The 16,961-nt window shown below is 37.1% G+C and overlaps 2 protein-coding genes across 3 annotated transcripts in view; both read left to right on the forward strand.

Annotated features, from left to right (window-relative positions):
- The window catches only part of adcy5 (adenylate cyclase 5), a 124,951-nt gene extending 109,830 nt beyond the window's left edge, over positions 1 to 15,121 (forward strand). The window contains exons 11-22 of one of the 2 annotated variants that reach the window (XM_065251989.1): positions 471 to 630; positions 1,634 to 1,731; positions 3,183 to 3,270; positions 4,498 to 4,614; positions 7,048 to 7,212; positions 7,365 to 7,540; positions 9,326 to 9,346; positions 9,554 to 9,686; positions 9,950 to 10,213; positions 10,771 to 10,975; positions 12,603 to 12,727; positions 12,805 to 15,121. In XM_065251989.1, the coding sequence (XP_065108061.1) occupies positions 471 to 630; positions 1,634 to 1,731; positions 3,183 to 3,270; positions 4,498 to 4,614; positions 7,048 to 7,212; positions 7,365 to 7,540; positions 9,326 to 9,346; positions 9,554 to 9,686; positions 9,950 to 10,213; positions 10,771 to 10,975; positions 12,603 to 12,727; positions 12,805 to 12,933 (1,681 nt within the window). In that variant the 3' untranslated portion in view covers positions 12,934 to 15,121. The remainder of the gene's footprint in view (positions 1 to 470; positions 631 to 1,633; positions 1,732 to 3,182; positions 3,271 to 4,497; positions 4,615 to 7,047; positions 7,213 to 7,364; positions 7,541 to 9,325; positions 9,347 to 9,553; positions 9,687 to 9,949; positions 10,214 to 10,770; positions 10,976 to 12,602; positions 12,728 to 12,804) is intronic. The other variant, XM_065251990.1, reaches the window with a different exon arrangement.
- The window catches only part of hspbap1 (hspb associated protein 1), a 464,289-nt gene that overhangs the window by 67,223 nt on the left and 380,105 nt on the right, over positions 1 to 16,961 (forward strand). The gene's annotated exons all lie outside the window — the stretch shown is intronic.

The following is a 16,961-nucleotide window of genomic DNA, read 5'->3' on the forward strand; positions in this document are numbered from 1 at the left end:
ATGTTTATAGTATAACATGCACTGAAGCTTTTTATTTTTTAAATTTTTAAATTTTAAATATTTCCTTGTCAAAGAACCCAAATCCAGTCATGGACACATTGCGGCAATGAAAATTTTCCCCTTAAATGTGAAAAAAAAAATTGGTTTGTATGATATCATTTGAAATCATGTGCAAAATACTACATGAAGAGATATTTGTAACTGTATGCTTCTTATTTTGATAGCATTTATTTTTTTATCAAATTGTTTCATGACACCTCTTAAGTATAATTTCGGGAGAATCACCCATGCTATTTATATAATAGTTTGGGACTAAAATGTTTTGAGAACTGAACTGTTTGGTTTAACCCTATTACTTTAATATACATTTTAAGGTCTGCGGTATGAATATACTGTATACTAGAGCAGGTGAAACTTAATTTTAAGGTGTGGTGTCGGGAAGAACAACCCTTTCGTCTTGTGTTATCTAGACATTTTATTTACAGAAACACGCAGGAAAACCTGAACCCCGAAGATGAGGTGGACGAGTTTCTGGGCCGTGCCATTGACGCTCGGAGCATCGACCGGTTGCGGTCCGAACACGTGAAGAAATTTCTGCTGACGTTTCGTGAACCTGACCTGGAGAAAAAGGTACGGCTGTTTGATCCCTGTCAAGCCTCAGTACTTTACTTTACAACCCTATAAAAGGCAAGAGCTACTATTTTGCAAATCTTGTGACTTATTTGAGACAGACTATTCGTTTAATATATGTGTTTAATGTGAGCAGCTGATGTTTTTTATTTTTGGGTAAACCTTAAAAAATTGTATAATGAAGTGTTTTTTTGGGTTGAGCAGTAGAAACAGGAGAGAGCCAGTCAGTGGTCTTTTATGTTAGTACCATTGTGCAGGTCTAAAAGTATCCAGGAGCCTGACTGAAAAGTGTTCTGACTGACTGCTGCTAAGATGAATAGCGGCAATGAAACTCAAGGTCCAAGTCGAGTAAAAGACGTCAGTCTCTGACTAATTCTGAAATCTCACTGTGATTTAAGTCATTTTATGGTGTTAGATTCAAAGTGCTTGTGTAAGAGACATGCAGAATTTCTTTTTAAAGAAGGCAATGAAAGGAAAGTTGTTATCGTTCGTTCTTCTTTTGTAGATACATGCACGTTATGAAATTGGTTGTTGTACAGATGGTACTAAGCAGTAAACAGGTTGCTTTTTATGTTACTGGTTATTACAGATGGTTATAAACTGGTCCTTGTACCACGTCATACAGATCTTTCAGATGCAGATAAACGGGATAAAACTTTTGTTGTCCATTATTGTCTATATTCAACTTATTTTAGGTTTATATACCAATTGAATTTTCTAAATTTATTCGGTTTTCACACAAATGTTCACACACACAGATGTATATAACTATGTTAATTTTAAAAAGCAAATACACAACAAAATCCCCACACATGCTTACGGACTAAAAGCTAAACACTTGAAAGTCTTCATCTTACTTAAAGTTCATCAATATGTAAAATGCATCATAATTTACCTTAAAGTAAAGTATGTCATAACTTTGTGTATATACACTTTTCAGTTCACCAATACTTGCTTTCACATGCCAGTTAAATCTATGTTAACCTCATGTCATCTTTATCAGTACTCTAAACAGGTGGATACCAGATTTGGTGCATACGTAGCCTGTGCCTCCCTTGTCTTTTTATTCATCTGCTTCATTCAGATCGTCATTGTACCGCAGTAAGTACACTGCAATGCATACAGCAATAATGCCTAATTCAAACACCACCAGACAAGATACCTATGAAATGAATAGTATTTTTAATAAATGTTGGAAATGAAGACTTCAGTCATATACGTGACCTGTTTTATTACACCTGGGGGTTGCCACAGTAATGAAATCCTGGATATGAGTGGAAATTTATACAGTATGTGTCACCATGGACCACAAAATATGTCACAAGGGTCATTTTTTAAAATTGGGATATATACAGCATCTGAAAGCTGAAATAATCTATAAATATAAGCTAATAAATAAGCTTTCCATTGATGTATTGTTTGTTAGGATATGAGGATATTTAGCCGAAACACAACTATTTAAAAATCTAAGGGATTTTCTAGGGGAATCTGAGGGTGCCAAAAAAATTTTTATTTAAAAAAAAAATGTGCTAATTCGTGTGTAATTACTTCCACATGATCAAAGTATTCTTGTAAGTGTAGAATTTGCTATTTAGAATACATATGGGCGCGTCGCTCGACTGGCTGAATCCATGTTGTACCTCCATCTTTGAAATACATTCGCCGACGAGGGACATTCCTGAAATTTAAGCTCCACCTTTTGCGCTTTCAGACTACACTTACGCTGGCCGCTAGCTGAAACCTCCCTAGGTTGCATGTGTAGGCGGCATACGTCATCAAGACAGTCTTATTTCAGAATATTAACAATTATAAAGCTGACAATTATTCTTAATTATTCATAAATTGTTGTAATATGCTTATGACTTGCGAATGTAAAGCTCAGTTAACTTAAACATACCAGGCTTGATGACGTATGCAGCCTGCATATGCGACCTGCGTAGGCTGAAATCCTTCGGATTGAGAAACAGCCGCACACCGTGAGGAACTCGCAATCTAATACTTTGATTTGAGGCAGATTTGAAGACCTATTCTCGGGGACATTAAAACTAATGTCGCTAAGGAAGCGAAAAAGAGATTTAAAACGATAACGCTACAGGAAAAACAACAAGACCAAAGTCAATATTGGAGTAGTTTTCCAAGATGGAAACAGCTCATGAGGCTCAGGAAACATCTGAAGTTGCCTGCTTTCTATCTTCTTCATAGGAAATTCAGCATATTCGTTTTAGTCTATGGTGTAAACTCTAAGTTTTATAGTTGCTTGGCTAACTAAAACATAGTTGTGCATAACACTACTGGATACTTTTCCTCGCGTTGATGAAAAAGGAGTGTCTAAGCTACGTTTATGGTTGCTTTTTGTATGTGATTTAAAGCGGACATATCATGAAAATCTGAATTTTTCCATGTTAACCATAGATCTGTGTGCTATGACGGATCACAAGCAAAGGACGCTGTAAATTGTAGTTATTTGGTCTTGGTTTTGTGGTCCAGGGTCACATAAAAAAAAATATTTTCCAGACTTACCTGTGTGATGTTTCCTTTGTGTTGTTCTGCAGTTCTGGGCTGATGGTTGGCTTCTATGTGCTGTGTCTGGTCCTCCTGATGGCTGTCATGTTCATCACAGCTATTTACTCTTGTTTTGGAGTAAGTGATAAACTCTTAGCAGTAGATGTAGGTCAGCTCTCCGCAAGCCACTTTAAAGAGCACCTATTTCATTGCTAAAAAACAATGTTATTTTGTGTATTTGGTATAATACAATGTGTTCGCGTAGTTTGTGGTTAAAAAACACATTATTTTCCAAATAGTGTACATTTTTGTAGCTCCAGATTACTCTTTCTTCCTGAAACGCATGGATTTGAAAAGCTCTGTGTCCCTGATTGGCCAGCTAATCTGTAAGTTGTGATTGGTCTGAATACATCTGACGTCAGCCGGAAATGTGATGCTCCTTACCATGTTTACATTGGAGACTATAGCTCACGTCATCGTTTACTTCTGTTATACCTTTTGCATAGTGTTAACATGTACTAATACACACACCAAAGGAAATTTAAAAACGTGAATCGGACAATAGGTGCTCTTTAAGGGTTTTAGGGTTCAACTCTGGTCTCTAAGAATAACAGACATACAGACAAAATTACATGCTGTTCTAAACCTGTATGAGTTTTTTTCTGTTGAACACAAACAAATATTTGGATTCATTTGATGGTACCCACTGACTTTCATAGTAGGAAGTCAGTGGATACCGTCATCAACTGTGTGGCCACCAGAATTCTTGAAATATATCTTCACTATATGTACAACAGAATAAAGAAACTCAAACAGGTTTAACATAAAGTGAGTAAATTAAGACAGAAGTTTTATTTTATGTGAACTATCCCTCCACAGACCATCCTTACATTGTCGCAAAGTCAAAGTCTTTCAATTCACCTCAAGACTGCTCTAAAAGAAACATTGACTAAAATAACCGGATTGGGTTCAATTGATATTGTGCCTCCAGCTGTGTAAATCTGAGCTTGTCTCTAGAGACAGTGACCCGACCTGAGTTAAGGCACAAACACAATCTAAAGCTGTCAGCCCTTTAGTGCACACCGAGGTGGAACGATCATTGCCGTCTTTAGTTTTTCTAGGTAAAAGCTATTGCACAGACTCACAGTGGAATAGAAGCTATAGCAAGATTGATCAAAAACGTGTTTATATGTATTTAAGTGTATGCATTGATCCAAAGCGACTTACAATGCATTAGGAAGTACAGCATTTTATAAGTATGCTTGTTCCCTGGGTTCAAACCCATGACCTTTTGCAATAGATATAATATTCTGGTGTAGTATATACTGTAGACTGAAATTAATGCTTTTCTCTCTCTGTTGACAGTTTTTCTCTAAGCCCTTGCAAACTCTGTCCAAAAGGATTGTTCAGTCCAGACTCAACAGCACCCTGGTGGGAGTTTTTACAATCGTCCTGGTCTTTCTCTCCGCTTTCATTAACATCGTGAGTCTCCTGAAAGCCTTTTAGTGAAGAGTTATTTCCTCTGAGCATCAGATACTATTCTATGGATCTTTGCGATCACATAAATACACAACCAACATTAGACTCAAGGTGCAGAACAGCACTCGAAGGTGAATTTCTGCTCCTCTAGCAAACTAATGATTGTTTTTAAACTGAAGGAAGCCCGCAGAGGCCAATAAAATCTCTAATGTTTGGCTTTGGTGGGATTTTATCTTCTGAATTCTGTGTTCAGATATATTTTACAAGTCACTTGTCACTCAAACGCTGTTAGAGTTATTAAAGAGTTTTTAAGAGCTTACATTTTATAAGCAATGGTTTACAAGATATACTGAAATGAGAAAAAACATAGCAAACATGCATATTGCGCAGTGGTTTGCTATAACTGAATGATTGTAATATTTATAAAGTTATGAATATTGGGTCTTGTTCACTAAGCATGCATACACACAAATTTGTTCGTGAAATGTCTGGACGTTTTAACTAACAAATCATGAATCAACAAAAACTTTCATACTAAAATTTCTTCTAAATGTTTGCAAAAATGTAAGAACAACCTAAACCACACATACGCAATAGTCATAAATAAGGAAAAAGAAACCTATAATATATATATATATATATATATATATATTTATTTATTTATTTATTTATTTATTTATTTATTTATTTATTTATTTATTTATGTTATATATATATATATATATATATATATATATATATATATATATATATATATTTTTTTTTTATATATATATATATATATATATATATTTATGTTATATATTTTATATATTTTTCCTTGTTCATGATTATTGCAAACGTGTGGTCTAAGTTTTTATTAAATCATAATTTTTTACATTAGTATTTTTGTGCGTACACATGCTTCGTGAATGAGACCCATTGTTCTGAAAAATTTGTTTCTGAAAAAAAAAATGTATGCTCCCAAAAAATGTGAATCATTTATGTTGGTTTTCAGTTTTTACAGATTTTATTATAATTTAAATAGATTTTATAAACTTATACCATTATTATTGCATTTAATATATCAGATTATTATAGCAGGGTTTCCCAAACTGGGTTGAGGGAATTGCAGGAAGTTTGTGAGTTGATGAAACAAATTGATCAATTACGATTAAATCATAAAAAGTAAATAATTTAATAAATTAGAAAGTGAAAAAAAAATTAATAAAACCTGTACCCGTAGTTTATTTTTATATTTATATATTCATGTGACCATTACACAACACTACATATAAGAAAACTCATGCAAAATGGACAGATTTTATGTCCATAAAAGAAATTTACCAGATGAAGGTCCAATAACAGGTAATAATAACAATAAAGATGTAAAATACTACTGATGAAAAACTTTTAAACAAATGAAAAATAAATGTTTTATTGAAATATTTACTTAAAATCTCAAGGGGTACTTCAAGTAAATAATTTAGGTCAAGGGGTTCGGCTGACAAAAAGTTTGAAACCCCTTATTTACAGCATCAAGTTAATGCACAATGCATTTTTCTATTGGCTGACTAAGTTGGCTGACTAATGGCGCATTTCCATTGCATAGTACCCTACGGTTTGGGTCGGGTCAGCTTACTTTTGGGGGCTTTTCCAATGGGTGCAGTACGTAGTACCCTATACTTTTTTTTAGTACCACCTCGGTCGCGGTTCCAAGCTACCTGAGCTGATACCAAAACGTGACGTGAAAACACTGTAGATCACTGATTGGTCCGAGAGAATCGTCACTACCAGCGTCATCGCTATAATGTAAAAGAGCTTTACCTTCGTGCTAGCTTGCGCTGTTTCGAGCAAACCTGTTGTCATCTGTGCTCTACTATAAGTTACCAACCTCCCTTTCAGCGATGAAAAACATCCACAGGTTGAGAATCAGGAACACCATAACAGTTTTTTTCCAGACTTGCAGTTTGTGGCGGCACATTCGCAACGCGCACGTCTGCATCTATGCTTAAATGCAACTTAAATAAGGCTCAGTGGAGCGCTTCAACTGACGCCACAGGTGTTTGTACAGAAACCGTCATGTGAGACAGAGGTAGTGATAAACGCGATGTGTAGGCGGACTGAGAAAACGTTAAATGAATGTATGGGGATGTATTCCAACAGCACTCTCACTTAAATGATGTCACAGCAGTAGGCAGCGCAAATAAAACAATGCGCCTATAATCCCTCCCACTCCGAAGTGTTACTAAACTCAATGGAAAAGCTAACCAAGCCAAAGTGAGGTGACGGGTGAGCTGACCCGACCCAAACCGTGAGGTGCAATGGAAATGCGCCGTAATGCTTGTTGGTGCCAGTAGTGGTGCAGACGTTAGCTAGTTTGTTTTTCACTTTTTAACATGGAAATAGTACAGCGTTGAATTTGTAAATAATGTAACTTCTTTATCTGTCCTTCAGTTTACCTGCAGTACAGATGACCTGAAAACGTGTTTAAGTCAGGAGTTTAATATCAGCCCCAGTGATGTGAACGCTTGCCATGTCCGCAGCTCTTTCTTTAACTACACGCTCTGGTCTCAGGAAAGCCTGTGTAACAGTTCATCACCCGCCTGCAATTTTCCAGAGGTGTGTGAAGAAACTGTTCAGCTATTGGTCAGAAAGTGTACTAGATGTGCAGTGGTGTCCTGCTGTACTGTTTTGCTAAAGGATGTGATTTATATGTATTACTACCAGTGAATAGTACTCTGAATAGTGTTTGTCTTTTCCTCTGCTTGCAGTACTTCTCATCATGTGTACTGCTGAGTTTACTGGCCTGCTCAGTGTTTCTGCAGGTCAGCAGTATTGGTAAACTCATCCTAATGCTCTTCATTGAACTTTTGTACGTCATCATCATGGAGGTGCCAGAGGTCAGCCTGTTTGACAACGTTGACCTGCTTGTCATGGCCAATGCTTTGTGAGTATCTGTCTGTCTGTCTTCATCCATATTTATATCTGTCCATCTATTCATCTGCCTGTCTGTATGTTCTTCCATCCATCTATCTGCTTGTTTGTCTGTATGTTCTTCTGTCTTTCATCCATTTGTCTATTTGTGTGCTAATCTTGTTTATTTGTTTGCTAACCCTTGTATACGGTGCCTCACTTTGTGAAAGAAAATTTATGACATAAAACATTTTGAAATTTAACATTTGAATGAAACAAAACATATACAATTATTCGATGTATTGCTGTCTAAGCTTTAATTACACAGAATTGATAATTAATTAATTTATTTGATAAAATGTCAGTAAACCGCGGCCCCCCTGGCACCATCGCAGGGCCCCCCAGTTTGAGAACCACTGTGCTAATACATCTATCCATCAATCTTTCAAACAGTCTACCCATCTGTCCATCTATCCATCTATCTGCCTATTCATCCGTCTGTCTGTGTGCTAATCCATCCGTCTGTACATCTATCCATCAATCTTTCAAACAGTCTACCCATCTGTCTGTCTTCATCCATCCTTATATCTGTCTGTCTATCCATCAAACTGCCTGTTGGTTTTTCCATCCATCTCTCTGTCTGTCCATTTATCCGCTTGTCTGTCTGTACACTCACCTAAAGGATTATTAGGAACACCTGTTCAATTTCTCATTAATACAATTATCTAATCAACCAATCACATGGCAGTTGCTTGGTGTGGAGGATGTTTTTTTGGCACACTTAAGGCCCCTTAATGCCAATTGGGCATCGTTTAAATGCCACGGCCTTCCTGAGCATTGTTTCTGACCATGTCCATCTCTTTATGACCAGCATGTACCCATCCTCTGATGGCTACTAATTGGTTTCTTGAACATGACAATGAGTTCACTGTACTAAAATGGCCCCCACAGTCACCAGATCTCAACCCAATGGAGCATCTTTGGGATGTGGTGGAACGGGAGCTTCGTGCCCTGGATGTGCATCCCACAAATCTCCATCAACTGCAAGATGCTATCCTATCAATATGGGCCAACATTTCTAAAGAATGCTTTCAGCACCTTGTTGAATCAATGCCACATAGAATTAAGGCAGTTCTGAAAGCGAAAGGGGGTCTTACACAGTATTAGTATGGTGTTCCTAATAATCCTTTAGGAGTGTATGTTCTTCTGTCTATCCATCCATCCATCTGTGTACTAATCCATCCATCCGTACATCTATTCATCGAACAGTCTACCCATCTGTCTGTCCATTTATCCATCCATCTGCCTGTCTATCTGTATTTTTTTTCTGTCTATCATCCATCCATCTATCTGTGTGCTAATCCATCTGTCTGTACATCTATCCATCAATCTATCAATCCATCTGTCCGTTTATCCACCCATCTGTCTGTCTGTTGATCTATTTGTCTGTCTATCCATCTGTCTGCTAATCTATACGTCCGTACATCTATCAAACAGTCTACCCATCTGTCCGTCTATCCACCTGTCTGTCTGTAGATCTGTTTGTCTTCATCCATCCATCTATCTATCTGTCTTTCTGTTATTATGTCTTTCTACCCATTTATCCATCCATCTGTCTGTTGATCTGTCTGTCTCTATATTGTCCACTATCTCTCGCTCTGATAGTTATACTCAAGCACTTCATAAAGTTATGCTAATGAAAGCCCTCTTGAGTGGGTACTCGCTGATTTGGCCCAGGTCAGTTTAATGGAATCTATGGGGAAGATAAAGTGTTGTCTGTTGTGCTCTGACACATTTGCTTTTGTCTTTGTATTCACAGTGAGTACATCAATGGAACAAGGTAAGATACAATACTTGTATGTATGAATGCCAGAGAGCTGTAGCATGTTTTTGATTGCATAACATTATACAAGTAAATATCTATGTACTATACAATCTGCATAAGCATGCAACCAGAAACCACGTTCTCTCATCACATATATTTCATTTGAACATGCAGTATTATTTTGACGTGAAATTGCTGACATTTCAGTGTTATGTTTTGTAGCTGTATGACCGACACACGAGTTCCTCTAAAGATTGTGACACCAGTGGTCATCACAGTCTTTGTGTTGGCACTTTACCTTCATGCCCAGCAGGTGGAGTCCACCGCCAGATTGGACTTTCTGTGGAAGTTACAGGTGTGATGTGTGATCTTAAAGGAGGGGCTAATCATTTTCCTTTCCAAGTCAATGGTCATAACACATTTTACTGTACCTGACTATTGTTGCATGCCAGTGATAGCTACTAAAACACACCTTATTAAATAAAATAGCCTTTATTTCATCATAAAATGTTTCATGAGTTCATGAAACTCATCAATAGTGTGTTATGTCCTCCACATTAAAGCTAAATGCTGTTTGAATGTTTGTGACATTATCTTGTGTTTTCATCATCTTCACAGGCCACAGAGGAGAAAGAGGAGATGGAGGAACTTCAGGCCTACAACCGTCGGCTCCTTCACAACATCCTACCCAAAGATGTGGCCGCACACTTCCTGGCACGCGAGCGGAGAAACGACGAGCTGTACTATCAGTCGTGTGAATGTGTGGCTGTCATGTTTGCTTCCATCAGCAACTTCTCAGAATTTTACGTGGAACTTGAGGCTAACAATGAAGGCGTGGAGTGCTTGAGGCTACTCAACGAGATCATCGCCGACTTCGATGAGGTACAGCAGATTACAGCAAATTTTTGTAACTCAAAATTTCAACATTCACTTGACAGCAACTTATCTATTCAATTCACATTTATAAAAGACAAATAAAACTATGGAAAACATGCTTACAGTAACAGATTATGACACAAACAATTTTGCATGACATGCCTTGTACAATAAACTCATTCCTAAATGTTTTGAGGTGTAAAACTATTAAACTGAAACCAGTATATTGTATTTTGATGAAAACGACATAAGCAATTGAAAATGTAGGATACAGCAGACAATTGTACATAATCATCTGCATGATTGTACCAAGCATTTGTAATTTGTCTAAAACAATGAGAATTTGCTTTTATGTTGTGCACAACTGACTTGATAATGTTGAGGTTGAACAAAGTGTTTTGAAAGATTAATTTCTGGTCTGAGAAATGCTCCAAATTGACTGAGAAAAACTGTAAAGCTCAAGACTTGTTCCTCGTAATCAGATCTAAACCGGATCTGAATCTTCATATATTTTTTATTTCGGATGAAAGCTGTGATCTTTGACTTTTTTTACTTGTGTGCAGATCATAAGTGAGGAGCAGTTTCGTCAACTAGAAAAGATTAAGACAATCGGTAGCACGTACATGGCCGCATCTGGGCTTAATGACTCCACCTATGATAAGGCTGGAAGGTCGCACATTCGAGCTCTGGCCGACTACGCCATGCGCCTCATGGACCAGATGAAGTACATCAATGAGCACTCTTTCAATAACTTCAAAATGAAGATAGGTAAGCAAAGTAGGCTTAGCATATCCCTATAACTCTATACAGACTTCTGCATGTGTCTTTTCAAAACAAACCAATGAATTTCAGCTATTAACTCTTTCTTCGCCATTGACAAGTTATCTCGTCAATTAAAGGGATAGTTCACACAAAAAAGAAAATTCTGTCATCATTTAGGGGGCATGCACACCAAAGCTTTTATGCCCACGGCCGGCGCATGTTTTCAATTGTTTCCAATGGAAGCTCTGCGTTTTTCAAATAAGCCAGCAGCTAGTGCTTTTGTTTCCGCGCTGAAAGCCGGCGCTTGGCAGTTTTGCCGCGCTCAGCTCTGAGCGCCGAGAATTATAAAAACAGAATTAACTTTGGGTGAAAAGCTCGCTCGTCAATGTCAGTTCTCACACGCCCGTCCAAACACAGTGGATGAGGGGCGGGACAAGTATCAAAACAACCAACCGGCTCACAGCTTAAGTATCACAGCTACCACATTGCAAAAAATGACTTTCTTACTTAGTATTTTTGTCTTGTTTTCAGTAAAAAATATCTAAAAATTCTTAAATTAAAATGTATTTTCTTGATGAGCAAAATGACCTAGGAAAATAAGTCTAGTTTTAAGACAAAAAATATAAATTTGTGCTTAAAATAAGCTAAAAAAATCTGCCAATGGAATAAGAAAAATGTTCTGTTTTAAGCACAAATTCATTTAAATTTTATATTTTTTTGTCTAAAAACGAGACTTATTTTTCTTATTTCTTACTTTTAGATATTTTTACTGAAAACAAGACAAAAATACTAAGTAGGAAAATCATTTTTTGCAGTGCAAAGCACACAGCTGAAGAAAGCTGGCACTCAGCCGAAAAAACAGCTGGCATCCAGGGTCCTCCAGGCGTTTTCAGACGCGTTTGAAAGTTTTGGTGTGCACAACCCCTTACTCACTCTCATGTTGTTACAAATCTGTATACATTTCTTTGTTCTGATGAACACAAAGGAAGAAATGTTTGTAACCAAACTGTTCGTGGACCCCATTCACTTCTATAGTAGGAAAAAGAATACTATGGAAGTGAATAGAGTCCACGAAACAGAATGTGAATGGGTGAACTATCCCTTTAAAAGAAAATATTTCACTGCCAATGAGGAGTTTTTACGGTAATATTTTTTTTTCGTTATTATCCACTAGGTGGGGTGCGTACCCAATTTATAAAAACTGAAGCATCAGCTAATTCTACAACATTGTAAACTCTGTGTATGATTTGATCTTCATTCTAAATCTGATCTCTAACAAAAGTTCTTTACAAAAATGCAATCATTTCAGCTTTTTGCTCAAAATTTGGTATTTTTTTAAGAAATCTACCCATATTTAAGGAGTTTTAAAAAGAGAACAAATGAAGATGGGATGAAACTTGTTTATGTGTTTGTTTATTTGTTTAAACGCAGAGGGTCTAATCTTTCATTTTAAATAAATTGTATGTTTATATATTTATAAAGAAAATTTTCCTAGAAGGCATTTTGTGAAAATCATAAAAAATGCTGCCGGGCAACTTTAAAAAAAAGCTGGCGGGGAATGAGTTAACAAGAGTACCTTCTCTGTTTGAAGTATTTTTTTATACTGTTTAATGGCTCATAAATTGCCCTGTAGGTCTCAACATTGGTCCTGTAGTGGCTGGTGTCATAGGCGCTCGTAAACCGCAATATGACATATGGGGGAATACTGTTAATGTAGCCAGCAGGATGGACAGCACTGGGGTACCTGAGAGGATACAGGTGAGATCTTTTAAGTAGACCGAATTATTCACAAAATATGATAAATACATTCTCATTAATGTTTTCCTTTGTATCAGGTCACAACTGACCTCTATCAAGTTCTCAGTTCGTACAACTACACACTGGAGTGCAGAGGGTTAGTTAAAGTGAAGGGCAAAGGCGAAATGACGACCTACTTCCTGAACGGAGGACCCAACAGCAGCTAACACTCAGCCGCTTAAATTCAGAATACGGTTGAGATGATACAAGGAGGAGACTCCAGGGGCTGGCCAGGTTGTTGATGGGCATCTTCCTGGACCAATCCGAATAGGATTAGTTCTGAAACAGCCCACATCCGACCGGGAGCATACTGCCCCATTGCACATTGAGACTTCCCGACAGATTAACGGGGGTATTTATGATATGGAACAGCTCGGATTGATCATCTTCAGAGACCAAAGAAAAATAGGAATCTCAAAGAATACAAAGTAGAGAATGGAGGCAGACGCACTCTCAGGTGGGGAGCATGACGAGATGCTTCTGAGCGTTCCTGTCCGATTTTGGTGGATCCAAAACTGCATGACTACACTGAAGCCTATATACCTGTAAAACACAGCTGTTTTATGTGTATATAGTTCGTCGGTGTACGTAAAGAGTCCTGGTCGTAAAATCCTGTTGTGTTCAACACTATCTAGGTGATATCGCAATGAGCTAACGCTGTAGTTGGCACAAGAGCGCTACAAACCCTTTATGGTTATCCAAACTTTTTTGCAGCGACTGTGGTTGTTACTGGTAGGGGAGTTAAAGGTGACAGTATTACGGTACAGTACATTGTGTGTAGATCACACTCCTCTAGACTGACATAGGACACTTTTAACAGAGCAAAATGCCCAAATGTGGCGTTTTTTGTATTTTTAACTATTCATATTTTGATTCTAAAAGCCAAACTGTTAAAGCTATTTTAGAGTATATATATATTTTGTACATTAATATATCAGAATGATGTCTATTATCACCTATGTGTATGTATGTGTGCGCACACTCCTAATGGAACGCTTCATAGTTTTAACACTGGGAAAGGTTTTAAAAAGATTTTTCACCCTTTCTGTCTCTGCATCTTGAAAAAGGTTCTGTATTTTGTAAAGTGCACAACAATGTAATTTAGAGTAGAAAAGGTGAAACGGCAAGTAAGTGTTTTAGAACAGCCACAGTCGTTTAAAGCTTTGCAAACACACCTGCAAATATTGATTTTTGTCTTGCATAATGCATTAGACAATTTAAAAATATCTAGGGAAATGGCATTTTTGCACTGAAGTTTGACCAGCTTTTCCTTTCCGATCACTCTTGTGGTACGACCCAATGAATGTCCATTTTTTCCAGTGAGGCCTTTGTATATAAAGAAGCAGAGCTTTTACAGAAATGTACACTTACAAAACAAATGCTGGGTTATTTTCAAACCAGCATTGGGTTAAATCGAGACAAAACTAGCAGTTGGGTTGTAATTTAACCTTTGCTGGGTTGTTGGTAAACATTTTCTGGGTTCATTTAACCCAATGGCTGGTTTTGTCCCTTTTTTTACTCAATGCTGGGTTGAAAATAACCCAGCATTTTTTTAGAGTGTATACTTCATTAAGTGACATGTTTGTTTTTACATGTTTTAAAGCATCAGTGTAGAAATTGCAAAGTAAATTTGGATAGGATTACAGTGTAATGTGTTGGATCTGTAATAATCTGCACTCTCAGAAATAACGGTACAAAAGCCGTCACAGGACCGTTACCCTTTAAAAAAAGTACACTTATGGATGCATATATTAGTACCTCAAAGGTACATATCTGTACCTAAATGGTACATAATGGTACCTTCCAAGTGACAACTTCTGTACGTTTATTTCTGACAGTGACACCTGTCTCAAACTACTATCAAACACTATGCTATGTTTTGTTCTGTTCACACTTTTCAAAACTTGGACCCGGCTGGGCTTCCAGAATCACCTCAGTCTATATTTTTTGTCAGATCAGTGCCATTTTCTTGCCAGCAATTTTACAATAAAATCTGGTTGAATGTTTTTGTATGTCATCATGATACACGTGTATTAAAGCCTTCTGTACTAGGGGCTACCATATGAACTACTAAGTTAAAGGTGAAGTGTGAATTTTCGGTGCCAATACCAGCAAATGGAACTGAAAAGGACATCCCAAATTCACGTCATTTCAGTCATGTATGCTACAAAAAAACACTTTTTACACTTTTCAGGATGAATCAACCTACAAATGGTGAAAAACACTGAAAAAGGTGAAATGAAAAACACTTTAAATTGATTTTCTGTGTCATCCAAACTACAAAAAGACACAGAGGTTTGAGATTCAAATAATTATGTATTTTCTTTTCCAGCAGTAAAATTGTCAGATTCTCTAGTTCTTGCGTTGTCTGCTTATTTGCCATGTCAAAAATTCAATATTTTTTACGAAGCAAATAAACCACTATAATGTTTAACATGCAGTTCATGTAGTGTTGATTACGACTGTGGTTCATTAAGATATAAAGGCAGCATTTTATTATTTTTATCTTTTTTTAAAGTTTTTATTATGTCTTTTTGTAAAAACTGCTTTTACATGATGGTTATGACAATGACAACCATATTTTATACAGCATTTCAGTTACAAAACCAAAGCTTTAAAAAAAACTAGTAGTAGAATGTAACTGCTTGTTACATTCATAAAACAGCCCACTCTTTTATATGCGTTGCACTAAATATCCAGAGGGTGGCAGTAGCGACCTTTCAATGTGCAACTATTACAGGTTGTGTTTCTGTATACGCATAGTAGTATATCTGTAAATGTACAGAAATGTGTTAAAAATATTTTTTTAATGAAATTACTCAAATTATGCTTTTCAACACTGGTTTTTGTACATTTCTCCATGCGTTTTTGTTGATGCCGTTTATTTGGATAAAAGAAAAGCTACAGTACTGTAGTAGCAAAAAGCCTTATAGTCTAGTCAAAGACAAAGGAAGGAAACCCTACAGAGAAGCTGTCTGGCCATCCAAGCATGTTATAATTCACATAATTTCAGTACACTTTCCTTGCCGGCAAACCTGACCTTTTATCTCATAAATGTGCCCATGAAATAGCCCTTAGTAAAAGACCCGTTTGACTGCACTTGAATTGAGTCTCTGCATGTGTCTGATCCGGTCAGTTTGAGGGACTCAAGCTGTTTTATAAGGCATTAAAAAGCCATTGTGTTGGGAGTGAGAATTGAATCTCATTGACATTACGAACAGCTTAATGACCAAATCATTTGGCTTTGATCCAGCAGACCAAAGGTTTCAAAACCGAGGCGACTCACACAACATACTACAAATCAAAGGGACCGCAATTTCTCACCAAGGGACGGTACGTTACTAATTACAGCAATGGTGAACATAACAAGCTGGAAAAAGTTACATAATTTATAAAAGAAATGTACATGCAATTTTCTCATTCACAAGTGCCTCACCTGGAACATTAGTTAGTCGCGCTTCTCTAAGCCAAATTATTTATAACCATCTTCTTCATCAGCACTCGACCTTCGGATTTAAGTTGCAGCAGAAGGGCTTGTCATTTTTCTACTCAACAGTAACGTAACGTTTATGCCCTTGGCTACAAATAAATAAAATGGCCACTGTTTAAACAATTATAAATTATATTTTGGTTAACAGAGGGTAAATTAATGAACTGCAAACTTTTACTATTTAAAACAACTGATAAAATGGTTATTTACCACAATAAACTTGAACTCAATATTCCTGAATATTTTTCAATGTGAGGACCAAACATTTTCCCGCTCATTTTGCAGTCACTTCGCCTCGCCTGTACACATACAGAACCGACAGCCGGATGACGTCAAAGTACCGCGAGAGCGAGACGAAATTAGACTTCAGCCGTTTCTCAAAACCAAGTACGCCGAACTCGGACTTGTGTCCTTCGAAGTTCGAACTTGCAAGTTCAGACTCGGAAGAACGAACTTCTGACGCGAAATGCATTCTGGGAAACTTCGCTGTCATAAGTACACACAAGTCTCCTCTGATGCATCCTCGATAAAATGGGCGGATCAAGAACACATCCGGGGATTTTATGTGAACTTGGGCTTGATGCGAACTTTGAATTGGAACAGTACTTGGGCCGCGGCTGATGACGTTTCACAAGTCCACAAGAACACAAGTACAGATAAGAACGCATATTGAGAAACGGCTGGAAAGTGCTTCGTATGATTACT

Source organism: Paramisgurnus dabryanus, chromosome 15 (genome assembly GCF_030506205.2).
Source record: "Paramisgurnus dabryanus chromosome 15, PD_genome_1.1, whole genome shotgun sequence".
Classification (NCBI taxonomy): domain Eukaryota; kingdom Metazoa; phylum Chordata; class Actinopteri; order Cypriniformes; family Cobitidae; genus Paramisgurnus; species Paramisgurnus dabryanus.